At 39.7% G+C, this 24,293-nt stretch overlaps 1 protein-coding gene across 1 annotated transcript in view; it reads left to right on the top strand.

Annotated features, from left to right (window-relative positions):
• Nucleotides 1-24,293, top strand: part of RELN (reelin) — a 293,553-nt gene that overhangs the window by 187,430 nt on the left and 81,830 nt on the right. Inside the window, exons 15-22 of the mRNA XM_075491501.1 lie at nucleotides 1,265-1,393; nucleotides 2,544-2,653; nucleotides 5,644-5,710; nucleotides 6,661-6,894; nucleotides 7,484-7,645; nucleotides 11,951-12,187; nucleotides 17,990-18,182; nucleotides 20,883-20,995. Of these exons, the coding sequence (XP_075347616.1) occupies nucleotides 1,265-1,393; nucleotides 2,544-2,653; nucleotides 5,644-5,710; nucleotides 6,661-6,894; nucleotides 7,484-7,645; nucleotides 11,951-12,187; nucleotides 17,990-18,182; nucleotides 20,883-20,995 (1,245 nt within the window). The remainder of the gene's footprint in view (nucleotides 1-1,264; nucleotides 1,394-2,543; nucleotides 2,654-5,643; nucleotides 5,711-6,660; nucleotides 6,895-7,483; nucleotides 7,646-11,950; nucleotides 12,188-17,989; nucleotides 18,183-20,882; nucleotides 20,996-24,293) is intronic.

Here is a 24,293-nt window from a genome sequence, read left to right as displayed (position 1 = left end):
CAATAATTTAGTATTGAGGTGATGAATTATGACTTTTAAAATGTTCCGTTGACATTACTTAAAATAAAACAGAATATTACAAGCTAATTTTATGAAGGAAATTACAAGAGTATTGCAGTAAAATACTAAATCCTTAATAAATCAAGCACTTTCTATATTACTTTTTCAAGGTCCTCAGAATGTAAAAGATCTAAGGATTTTCTTACACTCCTAGATTATAAACAGTGTTTTTTTAAATATGCAGTGAAACAGGGAAGGAAAAAATTATAGCAATAGCTTTTTGAAAACTGAACTTGTCAATGAACTTTTGGGAGAATGGGTTTAATAACTCATTGTCATAGACTCAGTGGATGGTCTCATAGAGTTTCCAGTTCTCTAATGTCACTATCGGCACATGGATGGTTTGGTTTACAGCTAGTCAATGAAACCAGAGAACAGTAGCCTTTTTCCTGGCAAACCTGGAGGTTTTGCATATGGTTATGTCCCTGCGACTCACAAAATTCACCACTGAGCACTCCAGGCTCTGTGACGTGGGAGGAAGCCTCCAAAGACCACTATGGCTGGGCAGCGCAGAGGCTCCCACGGCTCCCGCGGGCTCTGCCTGCTACGGGTCTCTCTGAAGGGTGCCCTTCCCCACGTCCCCTCCACCCTCTGCAGTCCTGGGGGGGCTGGCCACTTTCACTGTTCCATAGTACTTTTCTGGTGTCCATTTAGGTACGATGGGTGGAGGAGGCAGGTGACTGAGGAGTCCAGTGAAGTTAATATTTGTCAGCAACGGAAAGGAAGAGCCAGCCAATGCATGAATAACTAGTGGTCTTTTACCACCTTCTGAAGATGTAATGGTTAGCAGCCAGCAGTTATAAGTGTCCTGTGCTCACATGCTGCTGTCTAGCTCTCATGAATCCAAGTTTTCTCCTTATTATTTCTGAAACCATTTCTAGCTGAAATATAAGAGTAACAACAGCTCATTTAACAGCAGCAGCGTAAAAACACTAGCTAGATGGTGGCCAAAGAAGGACTAGGTGTTTAGACAATCCTCAGTCTATAGGCTGCCCTTTTGGTTTTTAAACACTCAGATTTGTTTCACGTTTGTATTTTCAAGATGTTTTGTGTCAAAGTCTGCTTAAAATTCTTTCGCGTTTCAGCATCAGTTATTAGGAATAGCAGATTTGGTGGTTTCTCAGTGTTGGTGCTTCTACTTTCATATCTATGCCAGGTAGGCTCACGGTGTCTTTCTCCTTTCTTTCCTCCCCTGTGTTATCAGCGTCAGCTTGGAGTTTTCAACCAACCATGGTCGCTCTTGGTCCCTGCTCCACACCGAGTGTCTGCCTGAGATATGTGCTGGGCCTCACCTCCCCCACAGCACTGTCTACGCCTCCGAAAATTACAGCGGGTGAGAGTGTTCTCTGCAAAGCTAACTGAGATGCAAGATTAGAGAAGTGAATTATAGGTGGCAGAAGAAAGCAGCAAAGCACAACCCCATGTCATCTTTCATTTTTTACTAGCTGAGGACAGCAAGGAAGGAGTGTTCTGGTCTCCCTGGCTGCCCAGTAATGAAATCTGAAATATATGGGGCTTCTGCTGTGGTATAATATTATTTTGCTGATTCTAAAGATAAATTACAAAAAAAACCTGTGGACAGCATGCTGGTAATTAAAAGAAAAGTTATACCTTGTCAAAGCCACAAAAGTTTTCTTCTTAGTCAGAGGAACCATCAGTCAAAGCCATGTTTACATCCTCAGACACCTTCACTCACTTGGAATCCCAATATTGGGTTACAATGAAGCACATCCTCTGTACTTCTGCAGATGGAGATGGTTGTTGGTGTCACTTTCTTATATCAGCCCTTCTCTTTATTAAGTCTCTTCGGTACTGTTCTGACCATAAAAACTGTGACATCTTGTTGCAAAGCGGAAATCCCACGACTCTGCATCCCTCTGTATCCCAACTTCCACAGACACTTCAGAGCAGCGGGTATGACCATGAGAAGAAAGTGTAGTTAAAGCATTGCTATGATCTGGTGACCCCCATTTCTGTACCATTTTCATAGGAACCATTACGCCCGGCGTGTGTAGGAAGTGCAGCCACTGTGGATGAGATGAGAATGATGGCCCAGACCACAGCAGGCCAAATCCTCTGTGCCCCTCTTCTTACGCCTGAGGGTTTCCACCAAACAGAGCTCAGTCATACTGAAAGGTCTAATGCAGTATGCAGTTTAGGGATATTCACCGTGATGGAGGAGTTGGGAAGCAGATTAAGATCTTTGCTGACTTCATGCATTCGTACAGGGAAAAAAAAAAAAGGCTGGGTTTTATAATGGAATAATTAACATTCATATAGTTTATGAAAATATCATGGCCCAAGTTCTTTTTTTTTCATTTATATTTTCAAAAGCTGCAGTAACTTCACTACTTAGTTTGTGCAGATTTTAGAATTAAAAATTCTCACAAAGCTTCCAGTATAAGTAAACACATGTGCAAAACATACAGTTGCTTAACAACTATCAGTGTAAAATGTTACTATTTGTGTTATGTGTATTTCAGGTGGAACCGAATAACTATTCCCCTTCCCAATGCGGCGTTAACAAGTGACACAAGGATTCGATGGCGACAAACAGGACCAATCCTTGGAAATATGTGGGCAATCGATAATAGTTAGTATTCTTATCCATGATCATGATACATCAGAAGAGCAAATTTTTATATGCTGCTCCAAGTAAACGTATTTTCCAGAATCAGAGGTCAAAGGATTTTCAGTTTGTCAAATTCCTTTGCTTCATCTCTGCACTTGGTAACAAGTGCATTTTGAAGCTAGAGGGGAATTCTGTCATTTGAAAAGACAATAGCCTAGTAGATTACCCTTTTTTTTCCTTTTAATTGAATGCTTTCCAGGAAAGATATTGGTGGCAAGGGCTTAATATAACATTTCCTCTGACTGCTGAGTCCTAATTACATAAATAGGTACTACACTGCGCTATTAAGGACATGCACTGTGCCAGCCTAAGCAACAGTTACACCATCTGGGACACATTTTTCCTTCTGGACATAGAAGACCTTCATAAAGCAATGCTGCTACCAAACACTGACAGAACTTTTACATTGTTTACAATATCTTCAGGGGGAAAGTACCATCTGTTTCAGGGAACTATTCTTCTTTTAGGAAATTATTTTTCACCTACCTGTTCTTTAAATGGATGTGAAGAACTGGGAGGAGCTTATATTGACTCATATAATTATAAAACTTAGTGCAGAGGATAACCGGGGCTGAGCTTGAAAGGAAATACTTTAAAGCACAGAAAAAATATTTAGGAACACAGGATAAAATAGATACATGGTATGAAATGCAGAAATAAGTATGATTGAAAGGGCTAACTATGAGAAGGTGCAAATTTTTTAGCTTTGCTCATCCGCCTTAGATGTTTTGGGACTAAGTAGACTACACCCAGAATTTGTTCTGTTAGATTTGTGAAGTATGTAATTTAAAGATTTACGGTGATGTACAATAGCCTGTGAAATTTTGTAGTGATTCCTAGTAAGGTTTGATATGGACCCTGGGAATGGTAAATTGCTACATTTTGCAAAATTGTTAAAATAGATTACTGCCTAGTTCTGAAAAGAAAATTCTTGAAGCTGCCTTGATAATGTAATGCTACAAATGAAAGTTTGTCACAAAAAGTAATGAAAATTGTTCTCTTAATCACATTAATGGGAAGTAGCATCATCATGACATTCTGGATAGAGTATTCATGCTTGTCTTTAGACATGATTATTTACATGAAAAAGAAAGTACAATGAAGGAGAAATTTAGGTATATATACATAAGAAGATGTCTGTGAGTATCTGCAAAGATGAGTTGCTACCTAACAAAATGCAGACTGTAAGTGTTGGAGATGCTCAGAGAAGTTCACAGAAATAAGAGCAAAATAAAATCAATGCAAGTATTCAAATTCTTTACAATGGAACAAACAACAAGATTTTGAAAATTAACGGACAATTCATATATCTGCACTACCTTTCCCTGTACAACTAAATACAGTTTAATCAAAGGATGCTGCATGCTCCACTCTGTACCATCTCAAAAGCAATTTTACCAACCATCTGCCTAAAAACTGCCTGCTCTAAAATTTGTTTGAGGTGTAGAACCGTGACATGGGAATCAAGTCTTAAAGATGAGCGTGCTTATGAGGTTCTGCATGCCTCCTTTGTTAGATACTAGTGGAACTGAAGCTTTGCACTTCGGTGTTGTAGGGAAAGACTTAGAAATATTGGCAAGCTACTCAAATTCTTGAAGAGAGGAAGATATTCAAGGATTCAGCACTCTGACTTTTAGCTTCACAACTGTTTCTTATGTGAATTAAGTTTTAAATGAAATCTGGAAGCTGGCCATCTTTTAGAAACACTGGAAAACCGCCAATTTTCATAAAGCTTTTTTCATTTTGAATGACATCATTACATCTTTAACCCTTCTACTTTTACCACCCCCTCAAAAAGACCTCGAAAGAGACAAATAAATCAAGCAGACAGAACAGAATTTTTGCACCCTGAAAAGTGAGAAAATCTAGAAATCACATGAAGTCTGATGGGGAGTTAGTTACAGGGAGTAGCTAACAGGGATTGAGAGTGTGTCTGCCAGGGAGTACTGACACACTGATATGATGGGCAACATCATAAAACTGAGAGGGAATAAGTACTGCTTGTTATAGATGATTTCAAATTGGTGGCTATTTGGATGACATTCCAAAAGTCACCGTGCAAGTGGGTAACTCCAAGTAATAGGAATTCTTCAGCAGAAAAGATGACACTATTCATTGTTACGGCCTGTTTATCATATTGTATTGAAAGAACATTGCCCACAATGTTTGGGCTACACCCAGATTAATGCATTTGTTCTATACCCAGATTAATGCTTTTCTTTATAGTAGTGCAATAAGATGTAGATTATACTGAGATTTGTTCATCTTTCCATCCTTCATACTTTTCACAAAATAACAACACTCTCGATTAGGAGTCATTGGAAGAAGATGAAGTAAAAGAGTAAAACAAGTCTGGAGTATTTTTGCGTGCATATGATTTGGAGTTTTATTCCATTTGAAAGAATCAGTGAAAGTGTATGATATTTAACAGTTACTTAAGACATATCAGGGCAGATTCTAATTCCAGTAAGTCCAGTGAAGTTAAGTATGTGGATTCCAGTGAGAGAAGCAGCGCTACATTTTAAAAATCTACAAGACTGCTATTGGAATGGACTAATATATATATTGCATTACATCTCCGAAATAAGATGAAGAAAAGGGAAGGCAAGAAAATGGTCAATGCATAGCAAATCATCTGATCTCATTCACAGTCTTAGAAAAATCAGGTACATTAATTAAAACATTGCTAGTGTCTCAAGCCACAGGTAGACATTACCCATTAAATAATAGATTATCCCTGGCTATCCTTGACACAGAGCAAAATTCCATTACTCAGTTCTACAGACGGGTACAATCAAATGCATTTCATCCTTTTGTAGACCTCTTCCAGCTAGTGGGATTAAGATAAATACAATAACTGTATGATCAGGTCTGTATACTTTCTTGTACTCGTTATTATCTATTTATCACATAGCATAACCCTTCATTTAACTGATTTCTTCTCTCTGCAGTTTATATTGGTCCATCTTGCCTCAAATTCTGCTCAGGGCGAGGACAGTGTACTAGAAACGGCTGCAAGTAAGAGTTATAATTCAGTACTTGTATTCAATTTCTGTCACATAGTTAGTTCACTTGGTGATCTGAAAGTTGAAGTGATTTTCATTTCAGCCCTTGCTTTTTGAGATGACTAAATATAAAACTAGCATAGCCCCCATAATGCATAAAGCTCACTGGAGAGCTAAAGATCAATCTTTCTGAACAGCAGCATATTTCATTTTTTTTTCTATAATTTTCTTTTGGGAGAGAGTCTAACTTCCAGTTCACCTTAAAATGTGCTATAGAGCACACTGGAATGTCAGTGATGCATGCTTTATACTTGTTTTAGAGATGATGTGGGGCTGTATCACTTTTATATTAGATTTTGGGAAAGAATCACAATTTTCATAGTTCTAATATCCCATAGCCTAACAGACCTCAAGGACAGAAGGTCAGCACTCCACTGTTTCTGAAAGTCTGGCTTGTTAAAAGTGTTCTAGCCTAAAAAGTAAAGGTACTTACTCAAAATCAGTAAGCACATTCAAAATAATGGTGTAACTATTTTTAGGTATTAACAAGAGCGTGACCCACAGGGCGTTCTGTTCTGTTACTCAGTTTCTTGTAATCACATCTGACATGCTACAAATAAAAGCAAATTAATCATTTTACATATGAACGACTGTGAATTATGTTGGCAGTATTTTTGTTCCAAAAATGAATAAAAATATTTCTGTGTTGTGTGTTATGTGTAGATTGGTGGGGTGTTCATAACGATGATTTTTTTAAATGGGAAAAGTAAGTACTAGCTAAAAGAAAGTCATTGGTTGTGCAATACCTAAATGAAGGTGACAGAGGTTCTTGGTCCTTAGATGTGAGAGAGACTTTGCAGGCATCTTCAGTTCATGAACAACTGCAGCCACTGTGTGGTTTGCCAGCCAAGCACAGTTGAAGATGGGTCATTAATTACGCTGCTCAATCTTCCCCACCCGCAGGTGCGACCCTGGCTTTTCAGGGCCGGCGTGTGAGATGGCGTCGCAGACCTTCCCCGTGTTCATCTCGGAGAGCTTCGCCAGCTCCCGCCTCTCCTCCTACCACAATTTTTACTCCATCCGGGGGGCCGAGGTCAGCTTCGGCTGCGGGGTCCTGGCCAGCGGCAAGGCTCTGGTCTTCAACAAGGATGGGAGGCGCCAGCTCATCACCTCCTTCCTTGACAGCTCCCAGTCCAGGTGAGAGGGAAAGAGCATCAGTGTGAGGCAGAGAAACTGGGAACCCCTCCCCTTCCAGCCACAACCTTGTGTGTTACTAAGCCGATTGTTTTAGCAGGAGGAAGCGTTTTTTTAAAAAACTCCTGGTTCTATATTTTAATGGTGATTTCATAGCCTTGTCTTTTTTCCTCCTGCTTTGTAAACAACAGAGGCCAAAACAGACTGGAGGGAAGTTATTGTAGAGCTCAGATGGAAAATATGAAACGTTAATATCAAACCTGAGTGTCAAAGCCAAGTGCTAATTAATTATTTATAAGGTTGTGTTTATTTGACAGCTTGTGGCAGCTGATTAGATCCATTCACTATCTCTCCCTCCCCTTCAGTGCCTAATAAATAATTAAATGCTGTAATGATTGGCATTTTTTAACTATATGTGCCACATTGCATTACTTGACAGTAAAAACAAATTGCACGTACAAAACCCCATAACTGATACTTATCAAAATCTGTCTAGATTGAGAAGATCTGAAACCAACCTGGTTAGAAAAAAAAAAAACCCACAACACTATGCATATGGTACCCTATAAATATCTGTGTAATTCTGATCCAGGTTCCTGCAGTTCACGCTACGCCTGGGCAGCAAGTCAGTGCTGAGCACCTGCAAAGCACCCGACCAGCCCGGGGAAGGAGTGCTGCTGCACTACTCCTACGACAACGGCATTACCTGGAAACTACTGGAACACTATTCTTATCTCAACTACCACGAGCCAAGGTATATGCATGAATATGACGAGGAGTGTTATCTACGTGCCGTTAATGCCGGTAGTGGTAGTCACTGCAACGCGAAGCGTAAGTACATCTGCCCGCATGGTGCAGGAGTGAGTGGAGAGAAGATCTTTTACTGCACACTGAAAGTTACTGCTTTTCCTTAAAATTTTGCAGTTGTTCTGGGCACTTCCCATTTTTGCCTGCTTCTGTAAAAATGAACACATGGATTTAACGGCATCCGAGTCTCAGGTGATGTGACAGAACAAGCCAAGGCAGTGCGGGATGAGCGGGAAGAAATGTACTTGTGGGAAACAGGGGCATGTCTCTTCCCATGGAAGCAGCCACTTGTAAAGATAAATTAACATAAATTATTTGTAGCTTTGAAGCCATAGATACCTCCCCTACACCATCCCCTGGGATTAGGAGTTTGCAGGCAGCGCAGGACAGCTGAGACAAAATCTGACCGTGAGGGTCTCTCCAGGTCAGCAGGGAAATTGCGCCTGCTCCCGTCATGAAGGGGAACACACGACTTTGTGCCTGTGCCTGTGGGCTTGACTCAGCGCCCTGGGATGTCCTGGCAGTGACCATGCCTGGGAATTGTGCAGATCACGAAGAAGCTGAACAAAGAGCTCATCTCGTCTAGCAGCACCTGTGTTTGGTGTCAGATTAGAGAGGAATGTATCTATCAGATGTATTTAGAGAAGAAGGTATTACTTACTGTTACATTTGTGAGACCATCCACCGATTTTAATAAAGCACATGCAAAATCAGGAGTCTCCCCAAGCACGCCTGGACCACAAGCCCAGAACAATCTGGGCTGGCTCTGTGCAAACCCACGCAAACCTGGCAGCACCCACCTTCACGCAGTGCTGCAGCAGAACCAATAAATCCCGATGAAAGGAGATGCTCTGCGAGAGGGCACACGAGAGGCAGAGCCGATGGGGGCATTGCGGGTCCCGTCCCACCTGGTCCATTCCTGCCCAAGGGTGGCTTTGCCCTGTGTCCTCTTCTGTACCCTTCCATCCAATTCCAGGATAATGCCTGAGTCAGCCCCGGGCTGGAACTATAGATACATCTGCAAGTCACTTTAGCTACATAGAACTTTTATTATTTATATATATTGAGCTCAGATCAGCTCATTTAAAAAAAAAAATTAGAATTCCTCATCTTGGTAATAACTCAATACAAAATTACAATATACCAAAGGTGTTTAAGAATATTCTAACGGAAAAAACTTGTAACATTAAATATATTTCCTGGGAGCTATAAGAAATACTCAAAAATCTGAGAGGAATAGCTGTATTTGGTAGAAGTATATTGCATGTGGGCTTTAATTTCTGAAGTTTTAAATGCTTTCAAAGGAAAGATCCTATGAGCTGGAACGCTCATAAGCCTTCTTCAAAATTTCCTTTCCCGTCCTTTATTATAGTCACATATATATTTTATATGGCCCTGTTTCTAATTCTTAGATTCAAGATTACAACTGTAGGAATTATATTTCCCTAAAGGTTTTTAATATATAGCACTATGAAATTTTTATAACAAAAAGGAAAATACACATTCTGGTGACTGATTTTAATGAAGTTTAAGATACAAGTGTAGTAAATTATATTGATGCCAGAGACCTTTTTTGCTTTTCGAGATTAAGTATGAAACAATTTCTGTTATTCTGACAGGGCAAAGAGCTAAGCACAACATACACAGGGTAGAAAGGTTTTGCCATGGGATATGTACACTCTGCTCTGGGTAGATAGAAGAATGATAGGCATACAAACCTGAAGATAATGCTGGCAATAATTATGATGAAGAGCATGAAGAAAGCTTCACCTTTTCATATTATGTTGTCTGAAAATATCAGCATTTTTGGTAACATAGATGGACTGCTGCAAAGTTTGGCAATCAATCTGGATCCCGAAATTTAATTAATCTTCAGTCATACAAAAAATAATTACACATTTAATGTTCTGCTGAAAAGGTGCATTTAATCTGCTAACATTTGACAGCTGCATTTTTCTTCTGAGCAGAACAGCGGTGGCTTTTCAATATTAGGTATGCGCATAGCTTGAAAGAATGAGATCAGAGCAAAGGTCTCCCAGCTGGTTTTTAAGAAATCTAATGGTAGCTGGTAATGTTAGTAGGAACACTTTTCTTTTCTGCAGCAGAAAAGTCATTAGCAAGAATCTCCCTCCCTCTCCATCTATCTCCAGGAAATCAAAGCCAGACAGGAGAAGCTGTTATAACTGGAGATGTAGTCAGGTTCTGCATACTAACATATGTGCCATATACGGTGGTTTACACCAACGTTTTTAAATTGTGTTTGCTTAATCCCCTGGGATGAGAAATTTATTTTAACATGTGCTAAATATTTTAACATCTGATAGGTGTATCAGTGGTGTATGTCATGATTTAGGATTTTCTGTAAATTACTGTCAGTGAGAATTAGTGTCCACGTGGGCGAGCTTATGAGAGTTAAGAGTAAAAGGGAAGATGCGGGCATCAGAGACAGCCACCAGCGGAGAAATGTGCCCAGGATTATAACAGAGCATTAGCTCACACAAGTGCCAAGTGCTTCACGGCATACGCTGGATGCAGCACTCTTCCTAGCCGGGGTACCGGCTTTCCTCAGGTTTGCCCTACTGAACCGTGGAAGACAAAACTATCAGTGCCTTTTAGCATCAGTAGCTGTTTAGTGTCATTTGTGCCTTTAAAAATTGACCCAAAAAGTCGTAGAGTTGCTGCTTGTTAGGGAATCCTTGGTAGAAAGAAAGTCCTTGTAGTTTATTCACATGCCAGAGAGCAACGGGGCTTGGTCTTTCTCCTAGAAGGGTATGAAGTCGTTCAAGCATGTTTATTTGAGCAGCGAAAGAAATGTATCCACCACACATAAAGTCTGTGCACTGCTGGTCCCTTGCCACAGGGACACAGCAGCCGTCACCTCTGGGTGTCCCTCGATGATGCTCTCTCCAGCCTACGACCCACAGAAAGCGGCTCCTAGAAATGCCAGCCAGGACTTTTTCAGGGCTTTCCACTCGTTTAGCCAAGCCATTTGATTTTTTCTTGCTAATGGATTAACGTATTCTTCTTTAAAATCAATGTGACATTAAACAGCAGTATTATAAATTTACTCTTTACAAGGACAGTTTAGCGAGTCATTTTTAAGAGTGTGGTTTTGCACTAAGAGCGCTGCAGGCACAAGACTGTTTCATGCACACAGAACAAAACATTACAACAGACAGCTTAGAAAGCCTTAAATCTGGAAAAAACTTGGTGCTAAAGTATAAAATTATGTTTCCAGTTTACCTGATTTGTCATTTTATCCACATTTCCTCTAAGAGAGAAAGAAAAATATCAGCTATATGATGAGCTTGCTGAAAACTCTTGGGCCAGCAAGTAATTGTACACCAATGGAGACAAATGTCCCTGTTGCCAGTCTGTTTCACAGCTCACGTGCGCTGCGTGGGGCACCATGGTCCTGGTGATTTATGGAGCTTTCAAGAAGGCGTCATTGCTGTGGCAATTAATGCATGCTCCCCGCTGCTGTATACAATAATTGCTCCTGGAAATTAGATATTGCTCTTAATTTTCTTTGCAGTTTGTCAATTATAGGTCTGTTGACATAGCTGCCATGACAAATCAGGTGACCTTGCATACCAGGAGAAGCGCCTGGGACTCACCTCCAGTTGCATCTCTGTGCAACTACAGAAGAATGTGTGCCATAAGAGACCACACACAATCACACTGTCTGACAAGATGAACCTTTTCCCCTTTGAACGTGGCAATTTAGAGGGATGGGTTCTTCTAGGACAAGACCAACACAGGCATGACATCAGTGCTGTGCAGAAACAAGCACAGATGCTAAGAAGATGCATCTCTTCAGATCAGGATAAAACCCACTGAGTCTGAGAAAGCGGAGCTGGAATTTGTAAATATTTGTCAGCTGATCATCCCTTTGGCAGCCTAAGCCCCTGGCCTGCAGCTGGGTTTCAGATGGAGGGCATTCAGGTTTCTCCTGGCAAGCAAGAGCAACTGTAAAATTTACAGAGAGCTCCACAGTATTAGTAAAATTTACAAAATTGATGGCTTTTGCACACGGCTGTCTTTCAATAAATACATTGACTACCAAGAGAACGAACGATTCCCCTGTCCCTGTCAGTGGTAGAAGCTATACCAGCAGATGCTAAGGTATTTCTGGGCTGAATTTAACCCATGATTGTTAGCGTCAGTAAGAAAAAAATAACCATAAAATACATCCCCATGGAATTACTACAAACAGCAAAACTTTCACTAATAATTTTGTTTTGTTTTCCAGAATCATTTCAGTGGAGCTGCCTGAAGATGCAAGACAGATTGGCATTCAGTTCAGATGGTGGCAACCATATCACTCTTCTCAAGGCGAAGATGTGTGGGCGATCGATGAAATCATCATGACCTCTGTGCTTTTCAATAGCATCAGTCTGGACTTCACCAACCTAGTTGAAGTCACACAGTCTCTGGGATTCTACCTGGGAAATGTTCAGCCCTACTGTGGACATGACTGGACTCTTTGGTGAGAAACACGTATTCATTTCTGTTCTACTTTTGTTTTCTTTGTCTATTCATCCTGCTAAGAACCAAGCGATTTCTGCAAATGAGTCTTTCTGGCAGCTATTCAGGGTAATTGTGTCTCATCCTCACATTATGGACAAAAATACAGTTGCTAATCTAATTGCAATTAGCAGTAAGTTTTTACACCCCATTGCACAGAGATTTATGTTTGATGGGAACCTTGAATGTAGCATTCTTTCCCCACAAAATATTTAAAGAATATCCTAATAGAAACAATTCAGAAAACTTTCACAATCTTCACTTAAAATCCAGTCAGGTTAATATGGGTATACAGGTTATGAAATAATCCGTTAAGTACAAACTCTGAATATTTTGTAAGTGATGTTCAGATCTCTTTACATAGCCATTAGTTTACACTCCAAAAAGGAAAGGCAGCAGAGTGTTGGTAGAATGACATTAGTCATTGGTAGTTATTGTGTCTGGTATTATAGCCATTTAGTCATTTACACTGTGATCAGCATTATGACATATTGCAATTATGCCTAAAATGTGCTGTGTGTTTAGAAACAAAAGCAAGAAAACATCACATGCCCCAAAGCAAAAAAAGGCAAGAAAAGAAAAAAGAAGTGAAAAACAAAGAAAAAGAAAATTCTGTTAGGATTGTGTAAAAATAAGCTTTTTTAGTAAAACATTAACCTGCTTCATAAACATTAAATTCTGGAGTACATAAGTGTAACATTTGGAATTAATACAAGGGAAGCTCAATTTAATCTCTATGTTTTGATTAAAACAACATAACAGTTTCATGCTAGTCTGATCAACATATATACCCAGTATGGCTTTAATTGGCATAGATATATTTATTTGGAGAAAGTACAATCACAGTAATTATAGAAAACCTCAAGAAAATATAAATAATTTTAGCGTCCCCATGGGCACTCAGAGAAACACTGTTGGAATTTTATTAACAAGTATCTCTGAGCAATCTGATTTGACTTTCTGATCATCTGTCAAACTAAAAGGAGCTGCCTTAGCAGTAGAAACAACACCGAATGTGTTCTAGTGGTGATAATGAGGCAGTAGAAGCACCATTAACCACTTTAATAAGGACAAGGAAGGTACTCGCTGCTCATTAAAATGAAACAACACGTTAGGGCTCAAACTGTTTGCATCTTCTTCATCAAAGAGTTGGAATGAAAGCTCTTTAATGACATTGTTTTCCCTCTGTTCTTGTAAGACCAGTTTATCATGGGGAGGAGGATAGGTTATTTAAGATAGCAGAGGTTCCTCTGTTTTCCTCCTATGACTCTAAATCAGAATCAAAATAATAAATGCTAAGCTAAATTCTCCATCCCATATATTGGCTAGGATTTGTAGTGCTCGGTCATAGTGGAAAAGTTGAACTTTCCATGCATCAAATAAAGAATCAAAGCTTTTGAAATATTTCCTTGCTATTTATGTATAAGTATTTTTCATTATCACTGGAAGACATGAACTCTATCCTTCACTGACCTTGTTCCTCTCAAGGGAAATTTTTAAATTTACACAAAGTCTGTACAAATGGCTGCTAGTTAAATTAATTATTGTTGGCTTTTCCCAGCTGTGAGTCCATTTGGTTCTCATTTTCTAACTCATGACTTTCTATGAGCAGAGTTTGCAGTAGCACTGACACCGTCCTCTTGAGAAAAGTCTGACAACTGCTTTTTCATTAGGAGAACTATGGTAAATATGCTATAAATCATTTTTACAGGGTGTCATCCCGAGGCCCGTTTTCATTGAATTGCCTTTAATTGTCTATTAGGCCTCCATTTCTGCCTCAGAATCTGAAATATTTATCCTTAAAATTGGGGAAAACTGACAAGGGGGATTTTTATTTTTGTTGAAGAGGGAGGTTGTTCTTTCCAATATCTGACTACATTTAGAAAAGAGAGGTTTGTTGATATACATATGTTTTGAGCAAAGGTGACTTTTGAATGCTTTATAATGGTCTATATCTGGAACAGTCACTTGATTTGATTGTAACCGTCAACGTCTGGTTTCAGATTGGTTCTTAGACTTTATTACAGCAAGTGTATTGAGTATACTGAAAGGACTCCGGAACAGTTTTTAAATGAAGTGTTTGATGCTGTATGTTAATTCATCGCTTCTCCAAAATGCTCATACACAGGCAAGGTTTTGACCCAAAAGCTTCTGGAGCGTTACAGAATATTTACAGCCACTTGCTGAAATGCATTTAATTATTGATAAGGACAGTAAAACTTTTTTTTTTTTTTAATATTCATCTGGACACAAATAAAATAGCGTTATATAAATAAACTGTCTCCAGTCAGATTATGACATTATGACTTAACTCAGTGTAACGGACAATAGAGTGTCCCTCTGTCCCTGGAGCAGCCTGGGGGAAGACTGTAAATCTGGCTCATAAGGCACTGTCCTTATGGAGCAATATAATACAGCTACCTTACATCAGCTTGATAGTTTACCTGTGTTTATAAAATGTTTTGTCTTTTAGATTAATTATTACTCTGTAACATCCAGAAAGTTTCTTTCAGGTAATTGACTTAATTAAAATATATGAATACGTTTAGGAATTATTTAACAAAGTAGGTACGATGTGATAGAAAAAGCCATAAACATCTCCTGCCTCTGGTGGAAGCAGAGCTGGGGCTGGTGTGAGCATTCGGCCATCACATCAATATTATTGGCCAATGCAGCTTTATAAAATCAGCTGCATCCAAATGGCTTTTCAGTATTCCTGAAAGTACCGGCCTTGAAAACGTGGTAACTCTGGGGATCCCAGAGCAGTTTGGAGCAGCACAGATTGGCTGACATTGTCTGTGATATCATTCCCAGAAGTACCAATTAGTTGGCAGTGCTTGGAGGGAGAGCGATTGTTCTGAGGGCACCTATGGGTATTGTGTTCCTGCGCCTCCGCAGGTCTCATTATATACGCGCTAGAAACCAACTCACAGCTACATATGTATACAAAAATGTAGCCTTTGCATTCTCATTTCTGAAGATTTTTTAGTTAATTATTGTTATGCCAGGGACATTAGTCTGTCTTTTACAAAATCCGGAAACACATTCCAGCTGCGTGACTCCCAGAACAAAGAAAGAAAACATTTGGTATTCCAGCAGAAGAGCATACCCCTAACCACATACATGGGAGAGCTGGAAAGAGAAGAAGCGGCCAGTAAGGCGGAGCCCTCACCTTTAATGCTGCCCTTGTTCAGCTGAACGCAATTTGTGGATGAGAAAGGACTTTGTGAACACATAATGTGATTTCCTAACCTTAAAAGAGCTTCTTATGGAGCATCACAGATTGTCTTCATCTCCTCACTAGCTTCCTTTTTCACATTTCTTTAATATCCATTTTAAAGAGCTGCTTTGACTTTAAGACAATGCTTACTTAATGTAGTGCGTACAATATCCAGGGGCTAAGTTATTATTACATGAAAATGAATACTAAACTTAAAAGTGTTTTACTCATGACCTGAATGCCACCAGTAAAAAAGATCAGAGCTTAAGAATTTTTTCTAATTTTACACCAGTAATATTGAAAAGAGGGAATTTTTGTGGAGACAAAGACAAAAAGAAACATTTAATTGTTTGCACCTACGCTGAGCACCGGTCCTTCACTTTTCTTCCATCACTTTGGGGAAGACAGCTTCTGGGCAGACGCCTCATCAAACTTTAGTTTCAACTCCTTTATTCTGTTCAGATCAGCTTTAGGTAACCGTGATGTATTGTGCCCAGGTTGACGTGTGCAATGCCAAATCATTTTCCAAATCATTGCTACATATAACTTTCAGCTGATTACACTGCACATGGCTGACTGATACCTGAAGAACCTGGATGTACTGGCACAGATTTCCCAAGAGGGCTTTGGTAAAACTTTGATTTCCCACAGCAGCCATGAAATTTCAAGCTGCATTGCAGAAATTAAAACTATGTCAGATCAAGTCAGCTTTAACTTTTAAATTTGCAAGTTTTTGTCATTTTGAAAAGTACAGGATAAAGTTTGGAAAAAAAAAATTGGGCATTATCCAAACAAATTCTTCTGAGATGCATTCAGTTCTAACAATGAAGACACAAACCACAGATTGCCAGCTGGACCACTGACGAGTGTACATGATACCCTCTGCTCAACTTAAAATTATCCTTCCCATTGACAAGAAAAACACAACACTGACTGCAAGAGCAAACAGCTGAGAGACAGTTTTCCAAGGCAACTTACTGCCTCCTGGTCCAGTTGTCCATGACAGTGCCCCAGCAGTGAAGGGAATGTCCATCCACAGTCAGTTCGTGGTGCTGATAGACGGAGACTGGGTAGTTTCATATGGTGCCATGAGTTGGATCATCCTTTAGAAAATGAAGTCACAGAGAGTAAAGTCAGAGAGTAAAAAGGAGCCTGGCTCTTAACTTGTGCCAAGTAACAGCAATTTGATAATGACAAAACTAATGTCAGCTTTCAGTAATTTCTTCTAAAGCTTTAAGGTAGGATGCTGACATTTATGGCTTAACTGCTCTGTCTCTGGAAAGGACACTATAGAAAACAGTGTGGGTCAGTGAATTAATTTAAAAGAGTGCTCAGTAACGCTGACTTGTATTCCTAGTCCTTACACTGACTTTGTCGTGACTTTGAATTTTACAGGGGTAGAAGCTAAGATGTTTTATTGTACGGTATTGAAAGATTAGGATTTCTTATTTAAGATGATAAACTGTAACTTACTCAACTATAAGGACAACCTTGAACTAGATTATTCTCTTCATCACCACTGTACTGAATGTAGCTTTTTATTTTTGCATGATGATTTGCAGTGATTTTCTTTAAAAAGATGCAATCCCTATCCTAAATTGTTCACATTTAAGAATAGTCTTAGAAAATGTTGAAGCTGAAAGGACTACAGTACTTCTGAAGACACTAAACATCTCAAGCTAAGGAGAGGGAGGCAATTTTCATTCTATGTGAACTTTCTTAAAAACATTCTGTTTTGAAGGCTAGTGTGCAGGATTCAAAGTTTAAGTTGTTATTACTTCCTCCTTATACCTCTCTTGCATTTGGTTTTTTTTTTCCTTTTGAATAGTGCATAGAAGAAAAACCTGCATTTAAATTGAAATAACCTTGTAATTTCAAACTATATATTGTGTTACCATGTATGTGATAACTGGGTACCTTGTATCATATATGAGGCTTGGTGTGTTCCAAACATTAATACTGACAAAATTATCTTCTCCAATCTACTGGATAATATAACTGATATCAGTATATCCTGCAGAAAGGAAGCTGATGATAGGCGATATTAATTCTGAAACACAGTCAAAAATCAGTGAATGCATTGCATATAGAATCACTTGAAAAACCAATGGAATAAAAAGTCTATGTAATAAGAATATTTTAAACTAAATGCAGTGTATCTTTACTGTTCGGTTTTTGAATGAAATTACAGCTGTTACTGTGACATGACCTTAGGCAACAGACACTCCTGGGGAATGAACTTTCTTTTTGTTGTTTTTTCTGTGTGTTATCCTTTGCTTGATCCTAACTTGATCCTTAATACAAAGAGCATATAGTAAGAACTAACAGAATAATTCAGTGTTTCACACTCTGGGATACTTCAAGGCCTTCCTGGTAATTTGCAGAAGTACCAACGGAAAGATGCTTCTGTGCGTGCTCTCATCCCATGTGCCAATCTACAAAACAAAGAAAGAAGCATCGCTGTATTTAACCCAGAACCATTCATAACATTCCCTTCTGAATTATTTTGGGGATGGATCCTGATTCTTTCCTTACATTTCTCAGTTTTACAGGAGATTCAAAGTTAGCTTCTAGCATGCGCTACGTGGAGACCCAGTCTATGCAGATCGGAGCTTCGTATATGATACAGTTCAACTTGGTGATGGGCTGTGGTGAGGCGTTTACTCCTCATATGGACAACCAGGTGAAACTGGACTACTCCACCAACCATGGCCTCACGTGGCATCTTGTTCAGGAGGTGAGGCTGGCAGCGAGGACCTTTGTCTTCCATAAACTCTGCTTATACAAAGATCACCTGAAATATACTTGTGGCGTTGAACAAAGGAGGATGTTTTCCTCATTCCCCTTTCTATAAAGAAATTCTCAGTTGGAGTCAGTCAAAATGAATAATAGAAGTATTAAAACTGGTTTTCCTGCTATTTGGAAGAAAGGTATCCGAGAGCCTGAAACACTAAATTGTGACAGGAATGGACCAAGTCTGAGAAAAGAACTGAGGCACAGTTAGACAGAGCTACAGAGTAATGGCCGAGATCTTGCCTGCGCTATTGCTTTGTTTTTCAAAGCAAAATGCATCTACTGTTTCCTGGCATTTAAATGGATAGGAATTCTTTCTGCCCTTGTGCGCAGCCATTTCATAAATGGAAAGTGCATTCCTTCGGGGGATTGTAATGTGGAGCCTTTCATCTCCCATCCCTGGTTCAAACACAGTCCAGGGCCATAATGACCGGCTGTTTCCCCGTCTCTGCTAGAAGTGCAAATAGCAGTGTTGGCTGCTATTTCCCTGTGTGGCTCAGCCCTGTCTCAGCACAAATGTGAATAGCGCATTTGGCCATAATTTGTGCTTTTGTTTTTCCTCTTAGATGGCAAGCTGGACTTTCCCTGGCCTCAGGGTGAACTAACCAAGGCCCTTCGGCTGCCTCCGAGCAGGTCCAGAGGGTGTCAGGGAACTTGCCCTGGTGCCTTTTCACTGCCTGCTCTGTAGGTTCACAGAGGGATTTGAACGTCCAGTTCCACTTCTTCTATGGGCAATGAAAGCATTGTCCTGTTACCTTTTGCCATGTTGTGTTTCGCCACGTTTACTTTGGTGGGCAGAGTAAAGAAATGGCAATAACTGATTTTTTAAACCTTGCAAATCCAATGCTTTCTTACCTTAATTCTTACCTTAAGAATTCAGAGGAAAGCTATAAATACTGTATTTCAAACAATGTTCATGCCTTTTATACCTAGCAGGCATCATCATGGTGTCCAAGAATAGTTCCTAGAGGTGGGTGTTTGGGGTTTGTCCTTGCCATCAATGGAAGATCAGTTGCCTTCAGATTTTAGCGCTCCTTTCCTCTCTCAACGGAGCTGAGTTCAGAGAGGAGAACTTGCAGCCAAATCAATTTTCTCACACCACCCATGTTGCTGTGATAAAAAGAGTAATAGAGAAGGCTATTTGTAGTGTATTTCAAGGATGTAATCTGGCAAATACACAAAACACTAATTAATTAAAATGTTTGAAAGTTTTGTTTGCTTCGCACGCACTGATCAGATCCTATTTTATAAGATCTTTTAGGGGAGATGAATCAATGAAAAATGTTTGAAAACTGCTGGAAAGGAAATTAAGCCTTTAGAAAATCTAGTGGAAAAAAAAAAGGAATAAGCTATCAGGTTTTCATTTAATACTCTTAGATATTTGAGCAATAAATTTCTCTGTAAAATAATATATTCTTCCCTTCTTCATATTTAATATATAATTACTACTATATAATTTAACTATATTAATATTCTTAATTGTTTTAACTACTGTAGAGTATCAATGCTTTATTATTAGTTTCATAGCAGTCAAAGTATGCAAAGTGTGCTACTTGCATAGGCGAGTGTCTGTCCCAGAGGTCCCCCCTGTGCCTGACACTCTACATGGGGTGAGCACAGCAGCCAACAGCGAAAGACTCTCGGAGAGGTGGGGAGGGTCAGGAGGAGCTGTGCTGGGGCAGCAGTGGCAGAAGGGACTCTCTGAATGGGTAGCTAGAAAAGGAACACACAGGTTGTTCATTGAACATTCAGGTTGTTCATTGAACAACCAGGTTGAACATTCAAGCGCTTTACTAGTACCTCATCAAAACCATGACACAAAAGTTTTGGGTACTGTGGTAGCAATATATAAATAAATGAATGGAATATTGCAGAAAAATGGAGTAACATGGGAAGGGCAGGTCTAGAAAACTTAAGAGGTTGGGAAAATGGACTGTGTTTATATTTAATATAAAAATGTGATAATAATCAGATTTTCTGAAAATAAAAAAGAAAGTTTGGGGAATAGACCTCTCTAGGAATCTGAGTTAAATACAGGAAGAATCATAGAAGCAGGAAGGCGGAGTTTACACCACTTGTTGTAGGTGTCAAAGTTAATACAGCTGCAGAGCATGGTAAGGGCCTCTGGAGGCAACTTCAGTAGACCGCGTTTGGGTGCTCCATGTGGCTCTGGCCATTCCTACTGCTGCTCCCCACTGCAGGTGGAGGGAGTGGGGGGACCCAGCATCCCCAGGCCTCACAAGCAGTCCTCTAAAATGACTGGTATAATGGTCTGGAGGTCACTTTCATAGATTTATTCCTCAGTGGCCTTGTAGACTTACTCCATTAGTCAGTGCTAGATGCTGGGGTGAGAACAGTAAAAAAAGGAGCTAGACATCCTCATGGAGGAAAACAAAAAATTACTAGTCACTAATGCCAAACATACCTCTTTAAACAAGTCATATGGTTTTCTCCTATCCTGAATTGTACTACTATTAGTTTTATGATAAATTTTTTGGATCATGCCAGGATTTTTCTGCTTCTGGGTCTTTTGCTGCAACATCTGGACCCAGGCAAGCTCCTGGTTCCATGAATGTTCAACCGTCGCTTCTGTTCCCAATTCTGCCTCAATGTTAAATCTGGTTTTGAAATATTTTACTTCAAGGAATGTCTTCCCAGTATGCCAAGCTGTCAGGAGTTTACATCAGCAAGTATTTACCACGCCAGCGAATTTACTCAGTGGAGAAGAATCACCGTCCTTTTACCACAGAAGACTTGGTGAGCATTTCTTTCTTCTTTTTTTTTTTTTTTTGGGTGCAGATAGTTAATCTACTTTGATATTGCTATGACAGAGATCAAGTCCTCTGTAGATCATACTCAAGCTGGTGGGTGGGGGAATGTCAGGGTACCAGGGCTGACCAGTTGCAGGTATTTAACATAAAATACCTTCCTTACATAATTAGAGAGTGAAATGTTGGTGAAGTCACCAGAAACTATTGTTTAGGATTGTTTTTAATACATACTGTGACTCTTCTAATAAAGTTCAGACCTTTTCAAAAATAGTGGTGCTTGTCTGTAAATGGCCCACTGGAGGAAGGCTTTATTTGGATTGTTAATTTTTATTTTGCACATTCCTTATTGTTTACATCTTCAGACCAAAGCCTTGTATAAACAATAACTAATGATTCATTTCTGGGAATTTTTTACCTTTTGTTTCTTTTGATAGCATGTGTTCAAAAATAGCATTCTCTTCTGCAAAAAACAGCAACAAAAATTATCAGAAAGCCCTACCCTTTTAATCTTATTGTAATCAAAATTGTTTTGCCTGCCCTAACATTTTTATTTGACTAGATGACTTCTTCTATTATTTATTTTAAAAGCTTTATTATAATATACGAATAAAAAGTTGTCATAAATCTCAATAATCTTAAGGACTTCCTTCATTTTAGAATTAAATTATTCCAATTAGCATTACACCTTGCTTATGTTTGACCTGAATCCATCACATCAACTGCAATGAGAGCTTGCTCAGATTAAGTTATCATTGTATTTCCCTGTCCTTCATCATTTTTCTGCACTCTCCATGGCCTCAACACAACCTATTTCTATTAACCACCCCACGACGATACCTTCTTTTGACCAACATATGACCAACGTACCTTCAGATGACCAACATACTGGCCATTTTTACTGTACAGAGAATGTTCAGAATTTCTTATTTCCAGGCAAAACATCAGGGGCAAATATTGAATCCTTAAAGTGTACAGGTTAGGTAATACCAAGTGGCACAAGTAAGTCTATGAATAGCTGCTGTGTAGTTAGATTATAATGTACTAAATCTTACATGCCGTTATGTGCCACCAGCGGTAAAAACTGTGGCTCACACAGGCACTTAGGAGTTTAGAAAGTGTCTACAATTTTGCAGGATATACTCCAAAGTAGACTGTTATTTTTAAATTTATTTATAAGTACTCGAAGTTATTATTATACACTGTATAGTTGATATTAATACCAATGTTGTGGGCTTTTTTTTCTTTAGGATCTAATAATTTTCCTCAGCATATGAGGTGACAGAAGCAAATAATTCCATTTTAATTTAGGAAACTGTGGGGAGAAATTATGATGAAATAATAGCCGGGTTCCTATTTTATGCTGTGCACAAATCATAAATATTTCACACTTTATCTTGTATCCGAAGGGAGTCCCGTCTGTTAGGAGTTTTGTTTGTAATTAAGGTACAAATTACCACTGAACATTACTTTGCTCTTCATAAAACACTTTTTCAGTATGACTGTTTTGCTGTGGAGCAATCAGGGTGAAGACGAAGGATGGCTGCATGTTCCCCACCAAAAGCAATCCAACACACCAGACGCATCTCAGCCGCTTCCCCTCTTTTTTCCCTCCTCTCCACCGGCAAGGAGCAGACTGAGGGCTCAGTCGCTCCTTTGGGTTGAGATTGGGAGGGGATTTTTTTCGCATTTTTAAAGGACATGCACTAACAGAGGGCAAGTTTCTGCCTTTACAAACCTGGGGGTTACTGGCGAACATTTGATGTGCAGAGCTCCTCCGCCAGCCCAGCCACACAGAGGGCATCACCCCGGGGGCCTGGCAGCGAATATGGTCCATAGGGCTCTTCTTCGGGGCACCCTCCCTCCCTGTCCTCTCCCTTCCCCACCCACGCTGCTGCCACAACCACCCATGGGTGAAAACTTAGTAACGGCCAGGAAAACCAGTGCAGAGGGTGAGAGGCAGGTCTTCGGCGGCCTTCCCAAAACCAGGGCGAGGGGAAGGGGGTTCTGGGGCCCTTCCTTCTGGCTCAGCCCCACAAGACAAGGGCTGCCAAATACGCAGCCCGCCTTGTGCTTACTGCTCAGGGAAACAAATCACCTAAACGAGGACTCGGGACCGGGGCCTGAGGTCTGATTAGCCTTCTTCTGGCCCTCGGTAGCCTCGACATGCCCTGCCACCCCAGCACAGCCCCGCTAGGATTGCCAGAGCTTTATCCCTGCATGCACAGCTCTTTGCTGAGGGTTTGCACCTTGGGTGCAGAGGTAGCATCAGGCTGCGTTACTGTGCTCATGCAGCCAGAAAATTGTTCATAAGAGCACCTATTTCTCTTGTAAAACTTTCTGGGCCTGCTGGTATTTCTGCACATCTGTAGATGTTCTGCATCTGGCAAGCATGAGTATACAAGGTCCCTGCGTTATCCAAGATTTGGGGTGTTAGGAAATCTGCTGCAACAGTGAGACTTGTATTGGAGAAATGAAATGTATGCACCTGCTTGCTGAAATTGTATTGTACTTGAACGGAACATTTCTAACACTGATGAAAATTAATTTCAGTTTTATGGGAGGCATTTACATATGAACAGGCCTTAATGAGATACAAGCAGCTGTCAGTTGCTGACTTCATAAACAAATCAACACCTAATGACTGAATAAGAGTTTCAGGATAATTGGGTAAATGTAATTATGGTAACTCAGAAGGTAGCAAATATAATTTTATCAGCTACAAATTTGCATTAGATCATTAGGGTTTTTAATATCAGGAGAGAAGAAAATGATTTTATTTTAAATCACATATCCGAAAAATTTTATAGCAGAAAGAACATCGTTTCACTCGCAATACATCTGGGACTCACCATGATTTCCTTGTGCTCGTGTAAAATGTCACGCAACAACAGTGACTTTTATTTGACATCAACCTGACTTAGATATAATGTCGTCAGAAAGCCAGATTGCCTTCCAGTAGCATCAACAAAACTGGGAAGAAATACGAGGAACTGAGAAGGTTTATTTTGCTTGTAATAAAATGCTTTCATAACTCCTCGATACTGCACTTCCCCTTTGAATAGGTGTCCAAGTGGTGACTGTCCAGAAAGCCAGTATTTTATCACTGAGAATGCAGCTGACACTCAGCTCCTTATTCTCTTTTAACATTTCTCTTTTTGAACATATTCTCTTTTAACAAAAAAGCCATTAACATGGCTTTTTTAAATTGTTGATTACCATTTTTAACAGCATAATCCTCTTAAGCTGTTGTTACCTTGAGGTGCAGAGCAGCCTTGGAAAGCTTT

The sequence above is a fragment of the Mycteria americana genome, chromosome 1 (genome assembly GCF_035582795.1).
Source record: "Mycteria americana isolate JAX WOST 10 ecotype Jacksonville Zoo and Gardens chromosome 1, USCA_MyAme_1.0, whole genome shotgun sequence".
NCBI lineage: Eukaryota > Metazoa > Chordata > Aves > Ciconiiformes > Ciconiidae > Mycteria > Mycteria americana.
The sequence above is the reverse complement of the archived record's forward strand: the minus strand, read 5'-3'. Positions and strand labels throughout refer to the sequence as shown.